General features: G+C 37.7%; 1 protein-coding gene across 1 annotated transcript in view; it reads right to left on the bottom strand.

Moving 5' to 3' along the window:
* COLEC10 (collectin subfamily member 10) overlaps positions 1–18,044 on the bottom strand; it is a 34,861-nt gene extending 16,817 nt beyond the window's left edge. The window contains exon 1 of the mRNA XM_011360379.1: positions 17,805–18,044. Within this exon, the coding sequence (XP_011358681.1) occupies positions 17,805–17,952 (148 nt within the window). The 5' untranslated portion in view covers positions 17,953–18,044. The remainder of the gene's footprint in view (positions 1–17,804) is intronic.
* Positions 18,045–22,615: the final 4,571 nt, after the last annotated feature.

Genomic DNA, 22,615 nt, shown 5'->3' with positions numbered 1-22,615 from the left:
GTATGGAAGAACTGGATTTTCAGGTTGTGAGACTGGTCGAACATGGGGACATTTCACACATGAAGCTCTAGAATCTCTTTCTGGGAATGGCTTCCAAAGGAGAACGCACAGATGATTTGTGCGATAAGGCCAGAAGAGTGGAGTGGGTTGACTAGGTAGACTGGGCGTTTCTCTAGCTAAAGTTAATAGCGAATGTTTATTGAGCAATTATAATGTGTGGCAAGCCCTGTGCTAATGTAATCATCACAGCAATTCTAGGAGGTGAAAATTATTACTGCTTTATTTTTTGAATGAAAAAACTGAGACTCAACGAGGTTAGGTTGCTTACCTACTGTCGTAGAGTTTGTGAATAGTGGGACTAAGATTCAGCAACATGTGTGTCTCTGCCCCTCCAGATCCACCTGGGCAAATGACTATCCCTTCCAGTCTCAGGGTCTGGGACCCTTAGCAGATTGTGGGTTTTCCAGAACTTGGCACCGTGCCAGATTTTTCGGGGAGGAAAGGGGAGATATAAAGAGAATAATAGTTTTGTTCCTTTTTAAACAAGAAAGATAGTGGGGAAGGAAAAAAACACCCAGCTTTTATCTCTGTGACTTCACTGACAGAGGACGTATCCTTGAAGTAGCTTCAACAGTCACTGGCCGAGGGGACTTGGGAAGTCCTTGACCTTTTTTGAGGCTTCTTTCACTCATTTGTAGACTGGACAAAATAATACCTTTTTTTTTTTTTCCCCCAGAGGGTTTTAAATAAAGGTGAAGTCAAAAATGTATTTTCCTTCAGGAAGCCCTCTCTAACATTGTCAGGTCAGGCTAAATTTCCCTCTAATTATCTTCATTGTTTAAAATATCACCTTACATTGAGTGAGTCTGTTTTTCTGTGCTATCTTTGTGCCCTGTGGGATGGCTGAGGTCTCACGAGTGATTTATTCTAGCATCTCCAGAATTCGGCAAAATGTTTGGCTCTGGTACTTAATAAACATAGTTGAACTGGATCTATTTTGTGAGCCATAAGATATTTACAAACGTAATGATAGTGTTTATTGAATACTAGGTGCCAAAGGGTTCCTACTACTTGACATGCATCTTATCATTTGATCCCCACAAAACCTTTGAAGTGGACACTATTCTTAGCTCCATTTTACAGATGAGAAAACAGGGGCAAAGAGAGGTTAAATAATTTCCCAGGGTCTCACAGCTCCTAAGTAATAAAGCCAGGATTCCAACCAGGGCATCCACCTTCCAAGCCCATGTTCTGAACAAGCTGTATGATTGGGAACAAATTCCTGCCTTAACATTTCTGGGTTCAGGATTGCTGTTCTGTACAATGGGACCAAAGATGTATGTCCTGCTTACCGAAAGGCAAGATCAAAGGCAGGCATGAACGTGAAGCACTTTGTGAATCACGAAACCATATGAATGTGAAGTATTGGTGCCATTATTACTATTCCTATGAGCTCTCCCATTCATTTGCAAGCGAGTATCTAACTGGAGGCAGTCAGATGAGTGACTTAGTCATCTGCTACTCCCTGGTGGCTCCTGATGGAGACCTGGGCGGTTGAAAATAGAATTATTATTCTTCTGACCTGTGTGCCAGCATCCCAGCCTGGTGGTGAGTGGGATGCTGGCAGAGATGAAGTAAACAACTTGTAGCCTTGCCTTCAGCTTGGGTCCTAGATTCATTTGATCTCTGGGACTTGCTTTAATGAAAACAGAAGAGAGGTATAAAAGCAAGCTTTGGAAAGGGTCCCCCACATGGCTCACAGTTGTCTGCTTTTATCCTCTTGGCAATATTTCATTGGATTAGTAGGGCAATTTAGACTTCCTTTTCTCCTTTTAAAAATAGCTACTTACGTTTTAAAATTAAATAAAAAACTATCAACTAAAATGAAGTCATTTCAATGTTACAGAAATGGCTTGTTTCGGCCCCCTCAGGCCACCAGCTTGCTGTGATAATCTCTCCAGCAGCATTCCAGCAGAGTGCACAGTTGACCAATTTTTCTTAGGTAGGTTTCCCCCCCCCCCCCCAACAAGCAAAAAGTCTTTTAAAATTGAATTCTAGTTTGAAATGAAATAGCTAAACCTAGGCCAGTACCCCTGCTCAAGGAAAGTAATTATTAAAATTAGTAAATTGGTTTTGGAAATGCTAAAGAAAATTCACTGGAAACTGTAATTTTCCCACTGCCAAAATAATCTTGTGGGCCGGGGGGAGGTTAGCAATCCTTCTCCTGATTAGCCTTACAATTAAGTGTGATAGGTGGTATGGTGTCCTTTATGAACGAGGCGAGACCATTGCTTAAAATATACCTTTCCTATCTCTATCACTCCTTTCCCCCACATATGCCAATTGCATCCTCATTGTTAGAAATTTCAGTAGTCATATCGATTATTCTCTGGACCTCTCATATACACCAGCTACACTAGTACGACCATAAAGTGGGCCAGCTCCCAGTAATTTCCTCGCCCAATGACAACCTCATCATTTCACCGAAATAGTCAGGCCTCCCTGGGACCAGCTACTGTTTGCCTCCTCTCCAGTCACCTAATCTATCAGTCCTTCCTGCCTTCACCTCCCCACACATCCTGAATTCTTTCAGCTCCGTCGCGTCCTCACAGCTCTCCCTATGGCAGAAGGAAGGCACTGCACTGAGGAAGAGAGCTCTGCAGCAAGTCACTTCACGTCTCTGTGTCTCAGCCTTATTCAGAATGGAGAAATCACCCTTACTACACAAGATTGGTATGGACCGAAGGAGACAAGACATAAAAAGTGTTCAGCGCAGTGCCTGGCGCTTGGTAAACTCATCTGTTCTTGGTTTTGGTTTGTGTTTTTAAACATACGACCACTTTTATAGTTCTTGTTTTAATGAGACCAGAAGGGAGGTATACATATGACTATCATTGTTATCACCATCATCACCAAAAGTGACTTCTCTTTTGAACCTCACTTTGTATTCGGTACCTCAGTGCTTATCCCATAATCATTACTTACTTTTTTATTTGACTATGTATTTTGTTACTGTTTACTATGAAAGTTTTCACACAATTAATGAGACGTAGAATAAATATACAACCATTATTGAGATTTAATAATTAATATATTGTCCTTGCTTTATCTATTTATTTTTACTGCTGTTTTTTAAAAAGTAAATTATAGATATCATGGCATATCTTCCTTGAATACTGTAGCTAGTGTCTCTAAAAGATAAGATCATTCTTCTATGTAAACATAATATCATGGCATCAATCTTACTTTTTAATGGGCTATAGGGATTTGCTAAAGCCATCTTCATAGACTCCTGTGAGCCCTACATAACTCAAGAAAAAAGAGGTGAGCACTTAGGAAGAGAAGCAGATATTCAAAAGAGTAAACCTAGGTTTCTCTGAAAACAAATCATGACAAATAATTCCATTTTGTCTTCTGAAAGGACTACTAATGGATCGAAAGACTGCCATGACCAGAGTGGTTGGAATAAGATGAATTTCCATTGTCTTTTTCCAACAAGAAGATTCCAGTCGAATCTTCATTCATAGATAACAGTAGTTCCTGGGGATCTGGGATGATATGCTGATCCTGAGCTCAAGTTCTTATTAAATTACTTTCAAGCTTTGTGAACTTAGGTGTGATATTTAACCTCTCAAATTTTCTGTTTTATCTATAACTGGAAATAATTAGAGTCTCTACGTATTCTAAAGTCTCCTGAATTGAGAATTGTTTCCTAACTCTGAGACACGTGGTCTTTTGATTCATTTTAATAGCTTAGTGATGGAATTACAGGTAGGGGCAGCTTATCTGTAGACAAGGGAGATCCAGACCTTGGCCAATCTTGCTTAAGAACAATAAACAACAATATGAGTCTTGTGAATAGAAAAAATATTTACACATTTATAAAATATTGTTTATTTCTGGTCCTACAGTAGGGATATGGTTATAAAGGAACCACGTTCATCTTAGTTCCTTGGAAACTGCATGCCTTTGAGGAGAAAAGCAGTTCCAGGGAGAATCTTATGCAGAAGATAGCATTTTTTAACCAAGATACAGTTTGCTGAGGGACTCAGCCTTTAGAACCACAGGTCTGACAGGACACTCATTCAAATTTCTTCCGGAAGCTTGATGCAATGGGCAGAACAGGAGTTTTGTAGTCTTTTATGGGCTGAATTGTGTCCTTCCTTTCAAAATTTATATTTTGAAGCCCTAGTACTTCAGAATGTGACTATATTTGGAAATAAGTCCTTTAAAGAGGTGATTAAGTTAAATTGTGGCCATTAGGGTGGTCCTAATTCAATCTGGCTGGTGTCCTTATGAGAAGAGAAAATTTGGACACACAAAGGGACACAAGAGATGCCTACACACACCCCTGAAAAGACTATGTGAGGACACAGTGAGAAGACAGCCACTTGCAAACCAAGGAAAGAGGTCTTAGCTATGAGAGACCAAATCTACTGACTACTTGACCTTGGACTTCCAGGCTCTGGAACTGTAACAACAATAAATGTTTGTTGTTTAAGTCCTCTGGTTTGTGGTATTTTGTTACGGCAGCCCTAGTGAATGAATTCATAGCCACAGAGACCTAGGCTTAAATCTTAAATCTCCGCTTAACAGCTCTTTAATCTTATACGAAACAATTACTCTCTCTTCTTCAATTTTCTATCTTGAAAATTGAGATAGTTATATTTTTCTCATGAAGTTACTTGAACAGTAAATAATATTATGAATGGTGACATCAAGTGTGCCCTCACTGATCCACTAAATACTGAGTGAATAGTGGGCACCTATTGCTTTTGTCTACCTGATATCTTCCGCCTGTGCTTCTGGTAACAGTGCCACAATTTTCTATAGGAAGCCGCATTTGCTCACTTTCAATTCATGTGATTTGAACCTTATCCACAGTAATTGGTTTGGCAATGGACGTGTGACCCAGTAAGAGCCAATAAGTCTCATTTTGTAGATAAGTCTCCTCAGTAATTCAAGCTGTTTTAAAAATGGAGACTTGCTTTTTCTTCAGGGGTGGTGAAAGAATAGATGATCATGGAAGTATCTGAATCACCATGAAGGGTGACCCTTCTTTAACAGGAAGTCATTATAGAGGAAAGCAGAACCAAGTGTGAAGGCTGAGTCTTGACCATATCTCTAGAGCTTGGCTATAGCTCAGCTTGAATCCTTCCCTGCTAAGTGGGTCTATAAATTCCCTTTCTCTCTTAGGTTTGTTTGTTTGATTAACCAGTTTAAGTATAGCTTGTGTTTGGTTTCTTTCACTTGCAAACGCAAGCTTCCTTACTAATATAACTAGTAGACACTGATCAGGGGAATAAGAGCCTTGCTATAAGATCAAAACCTCAGGAGAAGATGGGCATGTAAGCATACAATTACTGTGCTAGATGTCAGAAGAGTAGCTATTATGGGAGTATAAAGAAAGAAACATCTAACTACCTGCCCACAACTAACTGCCCCTACCACCATTCTCTCTCAGGAAGAAGTAAATAAGATCCCTCGCATTGGGCCCAGCAGAATAAACTTATATCTCAAGGTAAATGAAAAAGAAAATAAGCTAAAATACAAATTTGTCATCCTATCAGGCAGGCTGATACTAAGATGTTCTCGTTAATAAAAGTTTATGTGGATTTTTATCTTCTGTCCAACTCCATGCACTCTATAGGTCCAGCTCTGTGTCACCTTCTTTACCCAGGAGTCTTCTATGTTCAGACTGTCCTGCTCCCATCTCCTTCTAGAACAGTCAGGATTCATCTCATTCTCTGAAGGGAACTCCCCTCACACTTCACAGCATCCACCACATTGAGTCATAGATAATGGAACAGGTCAGGGATGAGATATTATTTTCTCTGTATCCCCAGTATTTGGCAACAGGTGCTTTCTCAATAAAGATTTGCAAAATAAAAGGAATAACACCCTTAAAGACAAGATGAATGAATGTGAACTTAATGACAATACAGACAAATAAGTTAGTAATTGATTGAAATGTCATTCTCAATAATGGCTGGTTAATGAACTGACTTCAGCTTGTTGGGACATCTATGGTGATGGCTTATAATCTGGTAAGTCAGCCCAGGCAAATACACAAATCTTTCTTACTGCTCCCTCCACCTTTTTTTTTTTTTTCCTTTTTCTAATTTGCTCGTGTATACCAATATTACCACCATGCTCTAATCTCCCAGGCTCAATACCCTAACTGGCTTTGACTGTTCATCCTTCCTCACTCCCATCTTGACTCTTACTTTGTTCTCACATCCATCTTTTCTTTTTCTGCAATACCTACGTCCTTTATTTTACCTCTATTTTACCTAGTGCTCATATTCTAACCCCTGCTCTTTGCAGGTGATCCTTAAATGGTCTTCATGGTGATTCCAAGTGCCTAGAATAATGTCTGTTCAATGAATAGTTGCTGAAATATTGGTTTCCTTGAATCGGAACTTGGCTTTTCCAAACCATCTTGCAAATTAATCTTTATAAAATCACATTTTCATTATAAAACTGGCCCATTCAAAATGTTTCAGCAGTTCATCTATGTTTATAGGCCAAGTCCAAACTAATTAGTCCAGCGTTTGGACCTTCACAGACTGGTTCCAATGGAATTTTTCTGGCTTTATTTTCTGACATTGACCTGCATTACCTTCTATTCCTGTCCAACTTATTTATTCATTGTTCATTAACATGTCTTTCAATTCATGCCTCCATTGAATGGCATATGCTCTTCTCTCCTTTTGAAATTCATCTCGAGAAAAAAAGTTATAAAAGAAAAGATAGACATTTAGGACCATATGAGAAATGAAAAGTTTTTACATGATATAAGATGCCACATAAATATATAAAATTTATAAACAAATATGTGATAGACAAGGAAAAAAACAAACACTAAGACATAAGAATTATTAATATTCTTAATATGCAAAGAGCTTTCTCAAAGAAAATAAATAAAAAGATGATATACAAATATAAACAATAAATGATAGATGAAAAATGTCCAGGCTCACTAAAAATATGTATATATGTAATGTCTGTTATAGTTTGCTAACAGATTTACTAATAATTTTAAAGATCTAATCACATCCCAAGATGTCATATATACAAAAAGCATTAATCATTGTTTTTGGCAATGTAAATTGCTACAGCGTTTCTGGATAATAACCTGTCTATATAATTAAAATAAAAAAACCACACACTAATTTAGGGAACCTAATTTACAGGAATAACTATAAGAACAAACATATATATGAGATTGTTTGTAGTGGCAAAAACAAAAACCATGAACAATCAGAAAGTTTATCACTATGGGACTGATGAAAATACAAGCAAGACTATTATGTAGCTACTAAAAATAATGAGATGAGTGAGTTAAAAAAAATCTTTGGATAAGGAGTGAGCTCTGGGTTATACTATGAAAAGAATGTCTCTTGGAGAATCACATACATGTGATCCCATTTAGAACAAAGAGTAAATGAGCAGAATAAATATAGAGACGTGTTGTTAATACCAAGCTATTAATTAATGACGGTTACATGGGAGAAGTGGGTCTGGAAGGGAAGGGTCACAGTGAAAAGTGAAATCATTGACTTCGTTTTTGTATATATTTTGTACATATTTATATAATTTATGCATTATAAGAAGCATGAAATAGTCTCAAAATTAAAAAATAAGTTATGAATAATATAGAGGAACTATGTCCTTCTTTCCCTTTTAAGTCCTGCCCATGAAACTTATCTCAAATTAAATTCTAAATTCTCTGAACTTATTGAAAGAATTATTTCCTTAGCAATTCACCATTGGGTTCCTTGTTACTGCTTCTTAGTCAATGCCTTGAAGTATTATTTAAAAATGCGTCAGTGTGTAATTTTTTGTATAATGTCAACTAGTTAGAGTGTAAGTTCCTTGTAATAAGGGCAGATATTTCACACTTTATTCTCTAGAGCTATTCTATTCACAATTTGTTCACTCATTCATTCCTTGAACAAATATTTATTGAGTTTCTATTAGCTATTAAGTCCTGTAACAGGTCCTAGGGATGCAGCACTATCTTGGAAAAGACGTGATCTAAGCCTAAAAGTTTGGTGGGAAGGAGTCACCGAACGAGGTCTTAAAAATGTCATGAGCGTTAGTAAAGGGAAGCTGTTGTGTTTTGTTGGCGGCTAGCAAGGTGAGCTTTTGGAAAGATCAGTGATGTAGGGGTGGAAAGACTTGGCCTTTACTCATGAATACTCATCTCTCCTCAAATGACAAGATAACATATCAAATAAGGAAATAAAATGAAAGTGCTTCTCCAATATTACTGTGCTTAAACAAATGCAAGGAAACGTAATCTGTAATGAGATACGTTGTGATTAATTTATTTAACAATAATATCACTGCCGATAATGATAACAACTAAAATTTTCAGGTGTTTATGACTATAGCCCAAGTCAGGTCATTAATATGCGTGACCATGACGTCAAACAATCTCTTATTTGGGCCCCATCATTTCTAGGGACCCATGAACTTCATTCGCCCTTCAGCTCGTCTCTGTGTAACCTAGCAAAAAAAAAAAAAAGTGAGGGTTTCATGAAAACTACAATCTTTCCTACTTGAATTACAAAGAACCTACGCTTTGTCTTCAGGCTTATTTGATTTAAAAAAAATAAAAAATAGCACTTGGGGCCTGCAAGTCTTTTGTAGTCACTGCATGTCTTAGTAAACAGGGAAGAAAAAAAACCTGACATTGTACTTAATGAAAAATACAACATTAAGGTTTGTTAGGCAGGTTTTCTTCTGTCTACATATATCATTCATTATTAAAATGTGTCCACAGCCAAGTCAGTAGAAACAAATGCAAGGAATAATCCATCCACCCAGGACTAAGTGGCACAATTCTGCAATACAATGCAGTGATTAGGAGCACCCGATCTGGGATCGGGGTGCTTAGTTCAGGTGCTGCTGGCTCCATCACTCACTGGCTCTGGTATTTTAGTGACCCACTTAAATTCTTCAAGGCTTAGTTTCGTCGTCAGAAAATTTGAATCATTAAATATCTCTCTCCCAGTGTTGTTGAGAGGAGCCAATGTGATCATGCAGATGAAGGGCTGAATGGTGACCGGAACATGCCGTGAATGCTCGAGAAATATTGCAGCATAGCAGTGTCATCCAAAAGGCCACCTAAAACTTTTAGCCATTTGAAATTAGAGGGATAAAAAGAAGCCAAGGGAAAGCGATGCCTCTTTTGGCCCCTGCCTCAGCTGAGCAGATTTGCAGCAACCAGGCTGATGCATATTTTTGCTCCCAGAGATTTGTGTTTCCGGCACTGAAATGTTTACAACACTCTATAGCTGTAACACACAATATTCTGCCTAAAAACCCTTTCACTATGAAGTGGGGCAAAAACAAATTTAAAGAAAAGAGTAGTATTATTATTAAGTATAAGTAATAACTGTGTAATCCATGGACATCCCAACACTCTGTGAAAATGGCAGTGTCCTCCCTGGTGACTGTCACTAAATGAGGCAAAATATAAAAACTATGACTCGGGTCTATAGGTCACGTGATTGGCGTTTGTAGAAAAGAAATGCCTAATAAAAATGTATGACATCTATTTCCAACTGCCCACTAAACTCTTTCATCTGAATGTCCACAGGCAGCTCAAACGTGGTTAGAACTCATTACACCCTACTAATTTTGCTTCTGAAATCTCTCTCCAATATAACCCCTCCTCTCTATCCCAAAAGCCCTGATTAATCCCTTATTTTTAATTCACATTCCACCAGGAGCTTCTCCCACCCTTCAATCTATCTTCAACTCTGCAAGAGATTTATCTGCCAAAAAACAAATATAATTATGTCATTCTCCTACTCAAAAACTTTCATGGGCTCCTTGGGTTTAAACTATCATTTAGCTGGTCAAACCTGATATAATCTCACAACTTTTACAAAACAGCTATGAAAACAGAAAAAAAAAGAAAGAAAGAAAAAAAGAAAAAGAAAAGAAAACCCAAGATACAATGAAAATTAGGATAACAAAGTATATAGAGTTTCTGTTTACACTGAAGCCACTGGAGCTAGAATAGGGAAAATAATCCTGTGCTCTATCTTATTAAAAGATCGATCCTATTTACCTAAAGGAGGTAGGATAACACTTAGCTCCTCTTCCTGTGGACATCCCTTCTCTGAGATGCAGTCTCTACTGATCAGAAAATTGATTCAATAACTTTTTTGCATTAATGATGGTTTTTGACATGGCAGAGTACTGTGCCCTAACCTCCTACCCCACTCAGATTTTTAATTCCAAAAAGTAAGACAGGAAGATATATAGGAGAACAGGCTGTGACATGATACATTTTGGGAAATTCAGTTCCCACTAATTAAGCCTTACAGGCAGGTGCGGGAACACCTTGGCAGCAGTAAATGCTGGAAATTATGGTTTTGCATATGTTCATCTGTTCAGACTAAAAATATTATAGAATCAGGAAGAGGGAGCAAGAGAACAGTTCTATATTAGTGCAGTTGGGCCACATTAGAATAACAACAACACGGTATTGGCTGCCTTGATCATGAGAAAACATAAAAAATATGTAAATTAATAAAAAATTTGAGCCCATCTTAATTTGGAAACTATAGCGTCACCTGAGGTTACTCCAATCTAGAAGCAGGTCATATCCCTTGCTTTGAACACTCTACATGAACTTTATTTCAGTGTATCTGGCTTGTATCTATGGTCTAGTACCAGCTTTGCCCCAAGATCACTGGTGGCATTGTCCAGCCTTGCTATTCAAATGCTAGGGTGACACTGATAAATCATTTTGACATAATCAGTTCCAGAGACCCTCCTCTATGGTATATCAAAGTCTCTCAGTCTCTCTGGGGACTTTCATTTCAGTCTGAAGCATACTGTCAACACGTGATGCCACTCCCAACTTCTCACTGGATATACAGACTTCCTCCTTTTGGTTGGTCTGTCATTTTGTCACTCAGTATGTGATCTGACAAGAGAGAGATGACATCTTTGTCTGCTTTTGGACATGAATGTCAAAATATTTTTTCTAGATATTTGTTATCTCAGGCCAGACAGAACAATGCCATTTAGACTGTTTGCAATTGCACCTAATATTATAATGTCTTGCACACGACGCATCTCCAAATCTCATAGTTCTTGAAGTGCAGAGAATAATGAGTCACCTCTTTGAGAAATTTGGTATCTACAGGATGTCTGACCTCTTATTGAGGTATGGCTGATTTTGCCTAAGATCATTTAAGAGATTTTAGCTCATCTCATCGACTGAGTTGATTAGCATTACTTCCTTCAAGGTTAGGGAGGTCAAACAGGCATAGGATTTCTCTTCAGAATACTTGCTCATAGCTGTGAGGTTAGATCACATGCAAAGGTAGTGTGCTTTAGTTTCTTTCTCTTTAAATAGGGATAATAATTTCTACAGTATGTCGGTGGAGCTAAAGCAAAATAATGGATAAACTATGCATTCTAAAGACTCACATTTGTATAATTTTTTTTGACAGATACAAGTATTGTCAAGTGGCCACAAGAGACATTAAATGATGCTTCCAGAGTTTTCAAATCAAGAACAATCACAATAAATAATTTAAAAACAATGAAATTATTTAGATGCTACTTTACTTGAGTTTCAGAGTGTCAGGTTTTTACTCTGTATATTTACAACTCATAAAAGAGCAGAAAAAGCTATAAAATATAATTTAAAGAATTTTGTAAAATTATAGGGTGTTGCAAATCAAATGTGGTACAAAAACCAGACAGACTGGTTATGGGTTGGAATATCCTGAAAAGATATGGAGAGGACAAATAAAATCATTTCTAACAGGATTGAGGAAGTTTCCAGAAGTAGAATCGCATGAAGACAAGTAAGAAGGGTGAGAAACAGATAAGTCGTGTCTGGTCTATGTATATTATCAATGACCCAAGGCCAACAGAACTGCCTACCTGTGGCACAGACAATAACTAAAGGAAAACATCCCTTAAAGAAAGGGAAAAAAAACCAAAAAACAGGAAAAACACTCTTATTCTCCCTTTGGGTTTTGCTAATGTGTGGTTTGCTAATATTTACAGAGTCCTTAAGGACAGCGCTAAGTGCTTTATGTGGCTTAACTCATTGCTTTTCACCACAGCTCTCTGCAGTAATCACACGATTATCAGCCCATGTTACCGATGAGAAAACTGAGGCCTGGTTTTGTGTGTCTTAACTCATTTAATCTTATTACATCCCTAGTGATATTTATAAAGTCATTATTCCCAGTTTACTGATAAGCAACACCAGGCTCAGTTGGAGAACTACAGAAAGATGGCAACATTACTGAAAGGAACAGGTGGTCTCAAGTTTGTGAGCTATTGAAGAATAAAGGTTGACTTTGCAGCGAGACTAAAAATAGGCAGGAAAATGCAACAAGGAGCAGAGATGGTGGCATTTTCCTGGTCATTTCTATTTGTTGAACCAACTTTATAATCCATGAGCCTTTCTTTAGGGAGGAAGCTTATGGTGACTAGTAGTAGCAATAGAAGCTAATAAAAGAAATAATGGTAGCTAAGCTATACATTAAACATGTTTTAATTTTCAACGTAAACATTTCAGACGGACAGTATTATTATTGCCACTTAAAAAATGAGGATGTTGAAGCTCGAGATCACATACATAGTAAGTGGCGGTGTTCAAATCTGAAACCATCCATTCTGTCTCCAAACCCCATGATCTTTACCAACATGCAAGTACCTATTACTATGGTCTTTCATAGTGATTGATATACAGCCAAATTATTATGTAAGAGAGTTGAAGAGAAAAATGGCATGAGTCGAGGTTATACCCTTACTAAACTGAAACAAACTAATATATATATATATTTTTTGGTCATTACCGGTCACTACCTCCTGACTCATCTTTGCCCACACTTTGATTGACTGGAGTTTTATTCTTCCCTTCCTGACATAACCTTGAAATATTTTCTTGGCATCTACCCAAAGAGAAAAGGAGAGAAAAAATGGTTTTGTACACCCACACAGTGAAATACAAAGTTAAAAAAAGACAAGCCACTTAAAAATCTGGTCTCTCCTTATGCATAAAATACACAATAAAACTCATAATGAAAGAATCCATTAATTAACATAATTAATATACAGGTTTTGGGAAAATACCCACTTCCTTAACCTCTCGGATAAAGTCACCAGAAAGAAATCAGCAGCTTAATTTATATCAAGGTGACCGAGTTAAAACAATTCTGTACTATGTTTATATATTGACCTCACAGAACTTCTTTTCTAATATTAATTTATAGCAGTGAAGGAAGGATCATTTCATGCTTAATAATAAAACGTGAGAACAATGATATAATGTGGCAGAATAGAACAATGACTGGCTTGGGAATCTGGAATATGAGCTCTAGTTCTAGCCCTGCCACCAGTTGGCAGCTGTGTGACATAGAATAAGTTATTTTACTTCTCTGGGCTTTAGTTTTCACAAACATAAAAATAACTGGAGTGAAACTGAATTATCTCTGAGAGTTACTTTACAGGGAGTGAGACTTCCAATTTGAGTGTGAAAGCGATCCTGATGTTTCTGGTCATCTGTTTGCGGAAGTCACAAGAAGGCCTGTTTGGAGGCTGAGAAGGCTTCTGGGAAATAACTCAAGCTGTGTCAGTTGCTGAGACCCAGAGCCATGTTCAGGAAAATGGGGGGTGGCCAGATAGAAGTCCATTTCCTGGAGGCTAAAGGGTTTGCTGAGAAAGAAATGATTCCAGATAGAGGGTTGCTCCACAGGGCTTCCTTTATGGCAAAGCTATGCACTTCGTGCCGTCCGGCACTCATGTGTGTCACCCGGTCCGCCTATGCGTGAGCTCCATAGTGACCAATAGGAGCTTTAAGTAAAACTGAAGTAGCTCTTCCATTCTCCCTATAAAATACTGTGATGCTGTCAGCACTGCTTAGGGGACCCAATGGTTAGAGGGTTTAGGGGGCAGATTAGAGCATGGAGTCAACCAGAACCGCACTGAGTTCCAACTTGCCACTTTCAAATTGTGTGGCCTTACCCTAGTGGCTTCTTAGTTCTGGACCTCAGTTTCTTCATCTGTCAAATGATAATTGTCATGTTTTCTTTCTCAAAGTCAACCAAGATAATTAAATTTCAAAACGTTATGAAGTGCTCACACGGTGCCTGGGGAATGCAACCCTTCAGTATGTGTTGGTATCCCTGATCCCACCACCGCAACTGAGGTTGTCATTAGAGTCACACTGGAGGGAAGAGACAGCTTCCCCATGAGTCCGTCACGGGCCACTGGGTGGAGGAGTCATCATGCTCACTTGTAGGAGCTGTAGCATCTTCAGAAGCGATGGAAATCCTGACTTATTGAGTGAAGTGGTGCCGGGTTAGCAGCCAGGCTAGGCTGACACAGGGGCATCAGCGAAGCTGAGGCATGTCGTCACTTTCAGCATGTGTTAGCATCCAGTACCACGATGAGCTAAGAAGTTGCAAGAACCGCACGTTCTTAGGCATTGTCTTATCCATTTCTTATCAAAAAGGGGTCAATGGAGTGTGTTTCCATGACATTGCGGTGGATGTCATGGAATGACACTAGACTCAGAGTCAGAAGGCGAGGTAAATTCACGCCGCATGACTGCACTGCATCTGCTTGCAAGGCTGCGGCCACTCTCCTTGGCCTCTGGGTTGTTGTTTTCTTATCTTTTCTTTAAGTTTAAAGCAATGGCTACCATGCCGGACAATTGTGAAAATTCAACAAGATAGCATATCTCAAAGATCCTTGGAAATGGTAAAGCATCACCTAAATAAATATCTCTTACTGGTTTTAAAATTCTTTTTAACATTTCTCGTTAGTTTCCTAGCATTGTTGTTTCTAAGTAAAACCACTAGAGGTCAGAATTTCACACAAATTGTTTAAAGATCCCACCGAGGTAGGAAAGAAAAGAGCACATTTTCCTACAAAGCAGCATAAAATAATGAATTTAAGGCATAGAAAGAAAAATAAGGATGGCCTTCAACAAAGAAGTTTTGATAACTGGAACAATGCTTATTCTTAAAATCGTTATTCAACAGACTTAGATAGGAAGAGGAAAGAAAGGTAAATAGAATTTAAGCACCTATTCATGATGTCTAACACAACTTAAAGTGTACATTGATCGTCTTATATTATTCTTAAAACAGGTCTATGATGAAGGACCATTTTACAAAGAAAGAAACTGAAACATCAGTAGATAGAATAACACATCGAAGACCAAACAGATTCAATCCCATGTCTTTCCACTAAGTCATGCCTGGGAAATAATGTAGTGAAATATGGTATCTCTCTATTGGACAGCAGATTATATGGCAGGTTAGCATACCTGGCTCCCCACCTGCAACTCTTAATAATTTATTTAGTTCACAATCTTCCAAATGAATTTAGAGAAAACTCCGCGTATTGTCTGTTTCTCAGAATACCTAGATGTTTCTGAGCACAGTGCTGGTAAATATGATAGGGCAATAATTAGCCATGGAGAAAAGTATAGACCAGTTTAATCGTAGGAAAAATATATTGAGCAGAAGAAACAGTCCTTTAAAATGTTTAGTTGGCCATCAAGGCTTTTTTTTGTTTTTTGTTTTTTTTTGTTTTTTGGTTTTTGTTGTTGTTGTTGTTGTTGTTTTCAGTTTTAGAACTAAATATGCAAATCTGCCTTGTTCAGGGGTGGGGAAAGGCTGTTATTATGCTTACAAAGGAATTAGATAGGGTAGATCGCAGTTTATAACCTGATAGGAGAGTTTTAAGAAGCACAACAACTACATCTTGTTTTTCACTGTATGTCCAACATCTAACACAGGGCCTGGAGCAGAGGAAGGCAGTGAAGCGCATTCTCATGATGCTGCATGTGCACATACAGGCAATTTGCAAAGGAAAAACGGAGTTAACTGTGTCCTGACTCCATGGGTTTGCAGTCTAATACCCAGCTTGAAATGGAGATATACGTTCTAGGACACATTCTTTCTTAGTTTGAAACCTTCAGTATCTCACATGATGCTTGGGACTTAGTAGGTCGTCAGCACATTCCCAAATCATGGAATTACTTTAATAAGAAAAGAACTTAGAATCCATCTGATGCAAAGTTCCCAGGCTCTGGGGGAAGAAGAAGAAATCGTACCAGATCAATAACAGACCTGGCTCTGACACTCAGGGTTCGAGAGGCCCCTTTCCTAAGTCTCGCTTAGGAGCGCTTGCTTCCTTACTCTGTCACATTTCTGGCTTGTAGCCGTCATGTAATTTCTACACAGGCTCAGGAAGGGAGATAAAGAGGTTTCCATTGTTTGAAATCTTAACGGGGTTTCTAATGGGAAGGTGGAGGTTTCGTGGTAAGTAATGAAATGAGGGGAGGAAGACTCATGGTGGACACTCTGCTGGTATCCAACAAATTTTATTTGCTCTCTGTTTTCTCTCCTAAATCATTTATTTCTCCATTGCTCATGACACTAATATATATTATTTAATGCATCTATTGTGCCTAAAATAGTGCGTGGCACTTAGTAGGTATTCAATGTGTGTTGGCTGAATTGGAATGAATAGAATTGTCAGATTGAAATGCATTATAATTTGAACACTATTTTAATAACATTTTCTCCATTTTTCTTCCAGTTTGAAAGTTGCAGTTTCTCTGCAAGAAAAATTGTTTTAACAGTGCAGTTCTCAATTGGTTTTTTTCCATTTGTGGGAACAAGGAAAATTTTAAGTTTTAGCATTTTCCATGACACACTGGGAATAATACAAAGCTTCCTATACTCTATGGAAAGTCAGTAGTGGTTTTAAGTAATTTACTTTATTTCTAATCAAAACCTTCTTTTCTAAACATTTGCCCTCATATTATGCATTTAATCATCCAAGAAATTATTTGGAAGCCCCAAGGTCTCATTGTTCTCCCTGCATTTATTTTATGGTATCAGAGGTTAAAACTTGGATTGCAATCCTAGGAGGAAATTAATTCACTGATTAAGAAAAATGCACTTTAAGCAATACGCATTTAAATAACTGACAAGCTTGGGTGATGTGTTTCTGATTTTTTTGAAAGACCTTTTTTTCTACTTAAAATTTTAAGCATCTGCAGTTCTCTCACCCTATAGCCTGGAGAAATAGCATGAATTACTAATGAGGGAACACCAATCTGCACTGCAGTGACCACTTTTAAACCAATGGGTTAGAGCTGAAACCAGGAAAACAGCAGCATTTTTTATTAACCAGTTGCTTGAAGCACATTTAGACCTTGGCTCTACTTGAAAAAAGTTTTGCAATATTCTATCATCCTTCAGCTGAAGGCACTTGGCCCCAAAGACTACTTTCAAATAAAGAAATGTTGATTTGTACACTACCTCCAAACCTTGACAAAATTTTTCCTCTGCACTGAAACCCAGGAGCCCATTAGTTTATGAAACATACAAAAGAGTTAATATTTTCTTTACCGAGATTTTTGTCTAGTACCTTTACCAGAATCAGGATGAGAAAGGAGCTGGAATAAAAACAACCCAAGATGCTTTAAAGGAAAGGATTCCCGAAGACTAATGTCTTGCCGTGGATCTGCCCTAGAGCCGAACAGAAGAGAGACCTGGGTGAGCTCCATCACATCCCTGCCCCCGGGTTCCACCCCCTCCAAACATTCTCTTACCTAACATCAAAGGAGATCGAAAAATAAGTAACAGGCCATTGATTTTCCAAAACAGAAGACAAGTGGGAGGAACTCGGGGAGGGGAGGAGAGAAAGTCGTAGCGGACTAGAATGGGGTTGAGAGGTGAAGGAAGAGAGCTTACTTATTATAGATTAAAATTTTGTTTTTCTTTCCTCACCTTTGGGTCCTGGTGAAATCGTGTGTGTGGCACAGACTTCAGTGGTAGGACGACTATCCATGTCCAGACCCAGCCCTTGAATTTGCAAGAGAAAGAGTACCAGGAGGATGAACTGGTTTCTTCGAAGTGGGACTCCAAAGCCACCCATTGCTGTGGTTCTTCAAAAAAGGGTCACCCAGAAGCGCCAAATAAATGGCTTTATTTTAAATAAAAGCTTTGCTTTGGAGAAGAGAGTGAAGTCTCTGGAGCACACATTCCTAAAAGGGCTGCAAAGACAAGAAGGAAGCACATCCCAGGTTGTTTATTTTCTCAGTATTCCAAATGGACCTTACATTGTCCAGACTGTTTATTTTCAAGTGACAACAGTTTATTGAAAACGATCTCTGAGCTAAACACTCAAGTGTGCAGGTCAGTAGAAACATTCCACAGAACAGAGACGATAGAGATGCTTTCTGCTCAGCACATGAGCTGACAATTTAATTCTCGATATTGCATTTAAGTGCTAGGCTTCCAGAAATATTGAGCCAGAGAGTTCTTGAGTTACCCACGTGTGTTATTTAAGCACTATGCATGGCTCTGAGCTTTTTCATAAGAAAATATTCATTACTTGTTTGTGACAGTCGAACAGCAAAGCTCTCACTACTCTCCATGACCTTCTATCCTTCTCTTGCTACAAAGAATTGTCTTGAGATTAAACCCCAAAGCAAAGAACACCAGCTTTACTGCAAAGCAATCTGGCAATATGTATCAAGAATATTAAAAATATTTATAGGCTTTGGCCTAGTAATTGCTTTTCTGGTACACTACCTCAAGGAAATATTCTGAAATGTGGATAAAGCTTGATCTGAAAACATATGGCAAAAAGGGGGAAGGGGCATCGATTGCCTAACAATACGTTAATGGTTGGCAAATCTTAGTAAATACAAACATGTGAGAGAGTATGACATGACAATTTTATTAAAATGATGTTTGTAGCAAGTTTTTGATAAAATGAAAAAAGCTTGTGGTATTATGTTTATTAAAAAGCCGGACAGATATAGATAATATAACTATAGACATAGGTATATGTACAATGATAGAAATAGAGATTTCTCTCTACATTTATCTATAGTTTATGTATCTATGTATCCATCCATCCATCCACTCATCCATCCATCCATCCATCCATCCATCCATCCATCCATCCATCCATCCGCCTACTTATCTGTTTTGTTAACTCATGACCTGTATAAATAACTTATGCTTAGTAAGATACTGAAAAACTAGAATCAGAATCACATACAGCAGGGAGATGCCTTACCTTCTGTATTCTTGAAGAGGCATGTTGGGCCTAAAGAGTTTTGGAACTGCTTTCCTTGAAATTGGAAAAGAAGGATCTTACAGATTCTGGTAAGAACTAATAGTTATCCTTAAAATATGTCATTACAAGTAAATGTCAATCTAAGAAATATAAATGTATTTGTTTCCTAGAATTTCTGTAACAAAGAACCACAAACTGGGTGGTTTAAACAACAAAAGTTTATCATCTCACAATTCTGGAGGCTGGAAGTCTGGGATTGAGGTGCTGGCAAGGTCATGATTCTTGTGAAGGTGCAAGGAAAGGGTCTGTTCCAGGCCCCTCTCAGCTTCTGGTAATTCCTTTGCTTGTGATAGTGTAACTCCAGTCTCCATTTGGAGCTCTCCTTCTGTGTGTGTGTGTGTGTGTGTGTGTGTGTGTGTGTGTGTGTGTGTGTGTCCCTGTGTCCAATTTTTTTTTTAAGGAGCATGCCATTCATAATGGATTAGTGCTCACTCTAATGATCTCATTTTAACTTGATTTCCCCTGTAACAAGCCTGTCTCTACATATGACTACATTATGAGGTACTGAAGGTTAGGACTTCAATGTATTAATTTTTTGGCTGGGGAGACAGAATTCAACTTGTACCAGTAGACATATAGTATGACTTAACTGATCCTGTCATGGGTAATACAAGGACAGGGAGGGAAAGAAACTGGCATTGATTGAATAGTCATTATGTGCAAGGGTAGGGTTAGTCTCTTAATTTATCTTATTTAAACCATAAAATAGTGCTGCGAAATATATATAAGTAATCTCCCCTTTTTGCAGACAAAGTACCCCCAGCTCACAAAAGTTAAGCAGTTGGCTTAAGGTCACTGCGATGGTTAATTTTATATGTCAACTTGCCAAGTATTTGGCTAAGTGTAATTTCTGCAAGACTGTTAGGGTGTTTCTGGAGGAGATTAACATTTGAACTGGTGGACCGATTAAAGCAGAGGGCCAACCTCCCCCCCCTCCCCCCCAAAAAAGTGTGGGTGGGCCTCACTCAATCCTTTGAGGGTCTGAATAGAACGAAAAGGTGCAGAAGAATTTTCTCTCTGCCTGACCATGAAACTGGGACTTTGGTTTTCTCTGGCACTTGGACTTGAGCTTACAGCACCATCTCCCCCGGTTTTTGAAAGAAACTTACTCCACTTCCTCCCCTTTTTCTCAGACCTCTGGACTCAGACTGAAACTCTGCCACCAGTTTGCCTGGGCCTTCAGCTTGCACACGGCAGGTTGTGAGATTCTCAGCCTCCATAATCACGTGAGCCAAGTCATTGTAATAAACCTTTCTCTCTCTAGATATGTAGATGTAGGTATGTAAATATATACAGATATAGCTATTAATATAGACATAGATATATCCTGTTAGTTCTGTTTCTCTGGAGAACTCTAAGCTATCCATTGAAAAAAGAACAAAAAGAAATTTGAATACAAATTATTTCCAAAAATTCCTGCTTTAAAATGCTATTTGGCTTCCATAAAAGTGAATATTCTTAAGCTTTGAGGATGAATTAATTTTCACACATGCTTTTGCCATGTTAACAGTGATAGGAAAATAATAGGAATTAGTAGAATGGTGTCAGAAGCCTCAAATTCCACATTTGTCATAAACAGATACTTGACAGAGCACATTACTCAACTTCAATTGCCACAAAGCATATAAAGTAAGTTTGAACTTGATATTTAATGTACGTTCTGAATTCTATGATTCTTCGAAAATAGGTATTCTTTAAGTTTTTTTAGACTCTTCTAAATCTATTTCTTTCATTTCGTTTTCAAGCATTCCTTGGCACACGAAAATACATTCATTACATTTATATATAGAAATCCACTGGTAACAGTTTGAAGCACTCTTTTTCCTTGAGATGTCCTATTCCTGTTCTTTTCAACCTCCTATTTTAAGACCCAACAATGCATATAAATATTTTACTATATTAATGAATAGACTATTACACCAAAATTTAAATTGGTATAGATTATTCATCACATATTTTATACATAAAATATTACTTAACATTGAGAATTTAAAATTTCTAATATTATTAATATAAATAACACTATGATGAACATCTTTAGACGTCAATCTGTGTATCCATTACCTCTGAGCACTGAAGAAGACAAATGCATATGGCAACTCACTAAATGCTGGGAGCAACAGAATATAAAAATTAAAAGAAAATAAAAAAATAACTCATATATATTGTAGCCATATAGTGCTCTTCTTTCTACAGAGACTATGGTCTCCAGGATTTATTTTTTCTCATCTGACTTAGAAACTACAGTTCCCTTTCTTCCTTACTGATAAATATGAAGAGCTTATAAATAGGTGCAAATTCAGAGAAGAGGACTTTCATAGACCAGAGATGAATGCCCTACTTTTAGCTAGGGTTTACCAAGAAATGTGATCTTAAAAATCACTTTTCAGCTTCAATCTGCATGACTGGAAAAACACTACTGTCACAAAGAAACCTTGGTCAAAGAAAGAACTAGTTTTGAGGGGAAATAATGTGGCTAGTAAGTTGAGAGGTCAGGGAAATAACAGGATGGAGATTACAGGCAGCAGACTGGAACACAGGTATTGGTTCTAGGGGAAAATATAGAAGCTGAGATTTCGATTTGAGAGTCGCAGGAATAGAGATTATAGATAAAGGTAGTTCAAGAGTATAGAAGAAGCTCGAGTATAAATGTGGAGAGAGTATATATTCAGGGGCCAGAAGGTAGAGGAAAGGCTAGCAAATAAGTCAGGGAGAGAGCAAAATGTCATGTAAGCTAAAGGACAAGAAATTTTAAACATATAATGGATGCTAATTAATGCATGGAAGCATCAGATGAAGGTTGAGAACAAGCCATGGAATTTTGGCGTCAAACATTTATAAATAGAATCTTATGAATGAAAGAGACCATTCAGTGCAGAGATTTCATAAAGAAGAAAGGGAAGGAGTGACAAAGAGTCCCATGTCTACTTGGAAAGTCATTATTGAACAGTTATAATAATTTTTCAAAATTAATCATAATGACATTTTTACTGACTCAAGTCTCTTTTACTTATAATCAGCACCTAGGAACTTGCTATATGTCTTAAGGTTCCAAATGGTGCTTAAACATGAATGCAGTTAAAACTGAATGGTGTGGCAGGTGAGCTAATGGGATCAGACTAATTTTTTAAGAAATTTGTTGATGAAGAAAAGAAAAATAATACAGAAAGTATTAAGAGAACCTTATCCATGAATAATTGAAGGGAGTGATGTGTAACAAAAGTTGTGAGCCGGCTGCTTACAATTTTAAAAACTTTGTAGAGGTTCTTTGATAACCCAATAAATATGGGATGAAATAAATAAAATAAATTTTAAAATAGAAGAGATGATGAAATTAATAAAAGGAAGTTGTCAAGTTATGTTCAAGGTATTCTTCTTAGTGTGTGAAAAATATCCAATGTCCACCAGAAAGATTTCTATTTAGACTTAAGAGTTTACTCTCAGCTAGAAA

Source organism: Pteropus vampyrus, unplaced genomic scaffold (genome assembly GCF_000151845.1).
Source record: "Pteropus vampyrus isolate Shadow unplaced genomic scaffold, Pvam_2.0 Scaffold54, whole genome shotgun sequence".
NCBI classification, from domain to species: Eukaryota; Metazoa; Chordata; class Mammalia; order Chiroptera; family Pteropodidae; genus Pteropus; species Pteropus vampyrus.
Note: the sequence above shows the minus strand (reverse complement) of the source record. Positions and strands in the feature narration are given on the sequence as shown.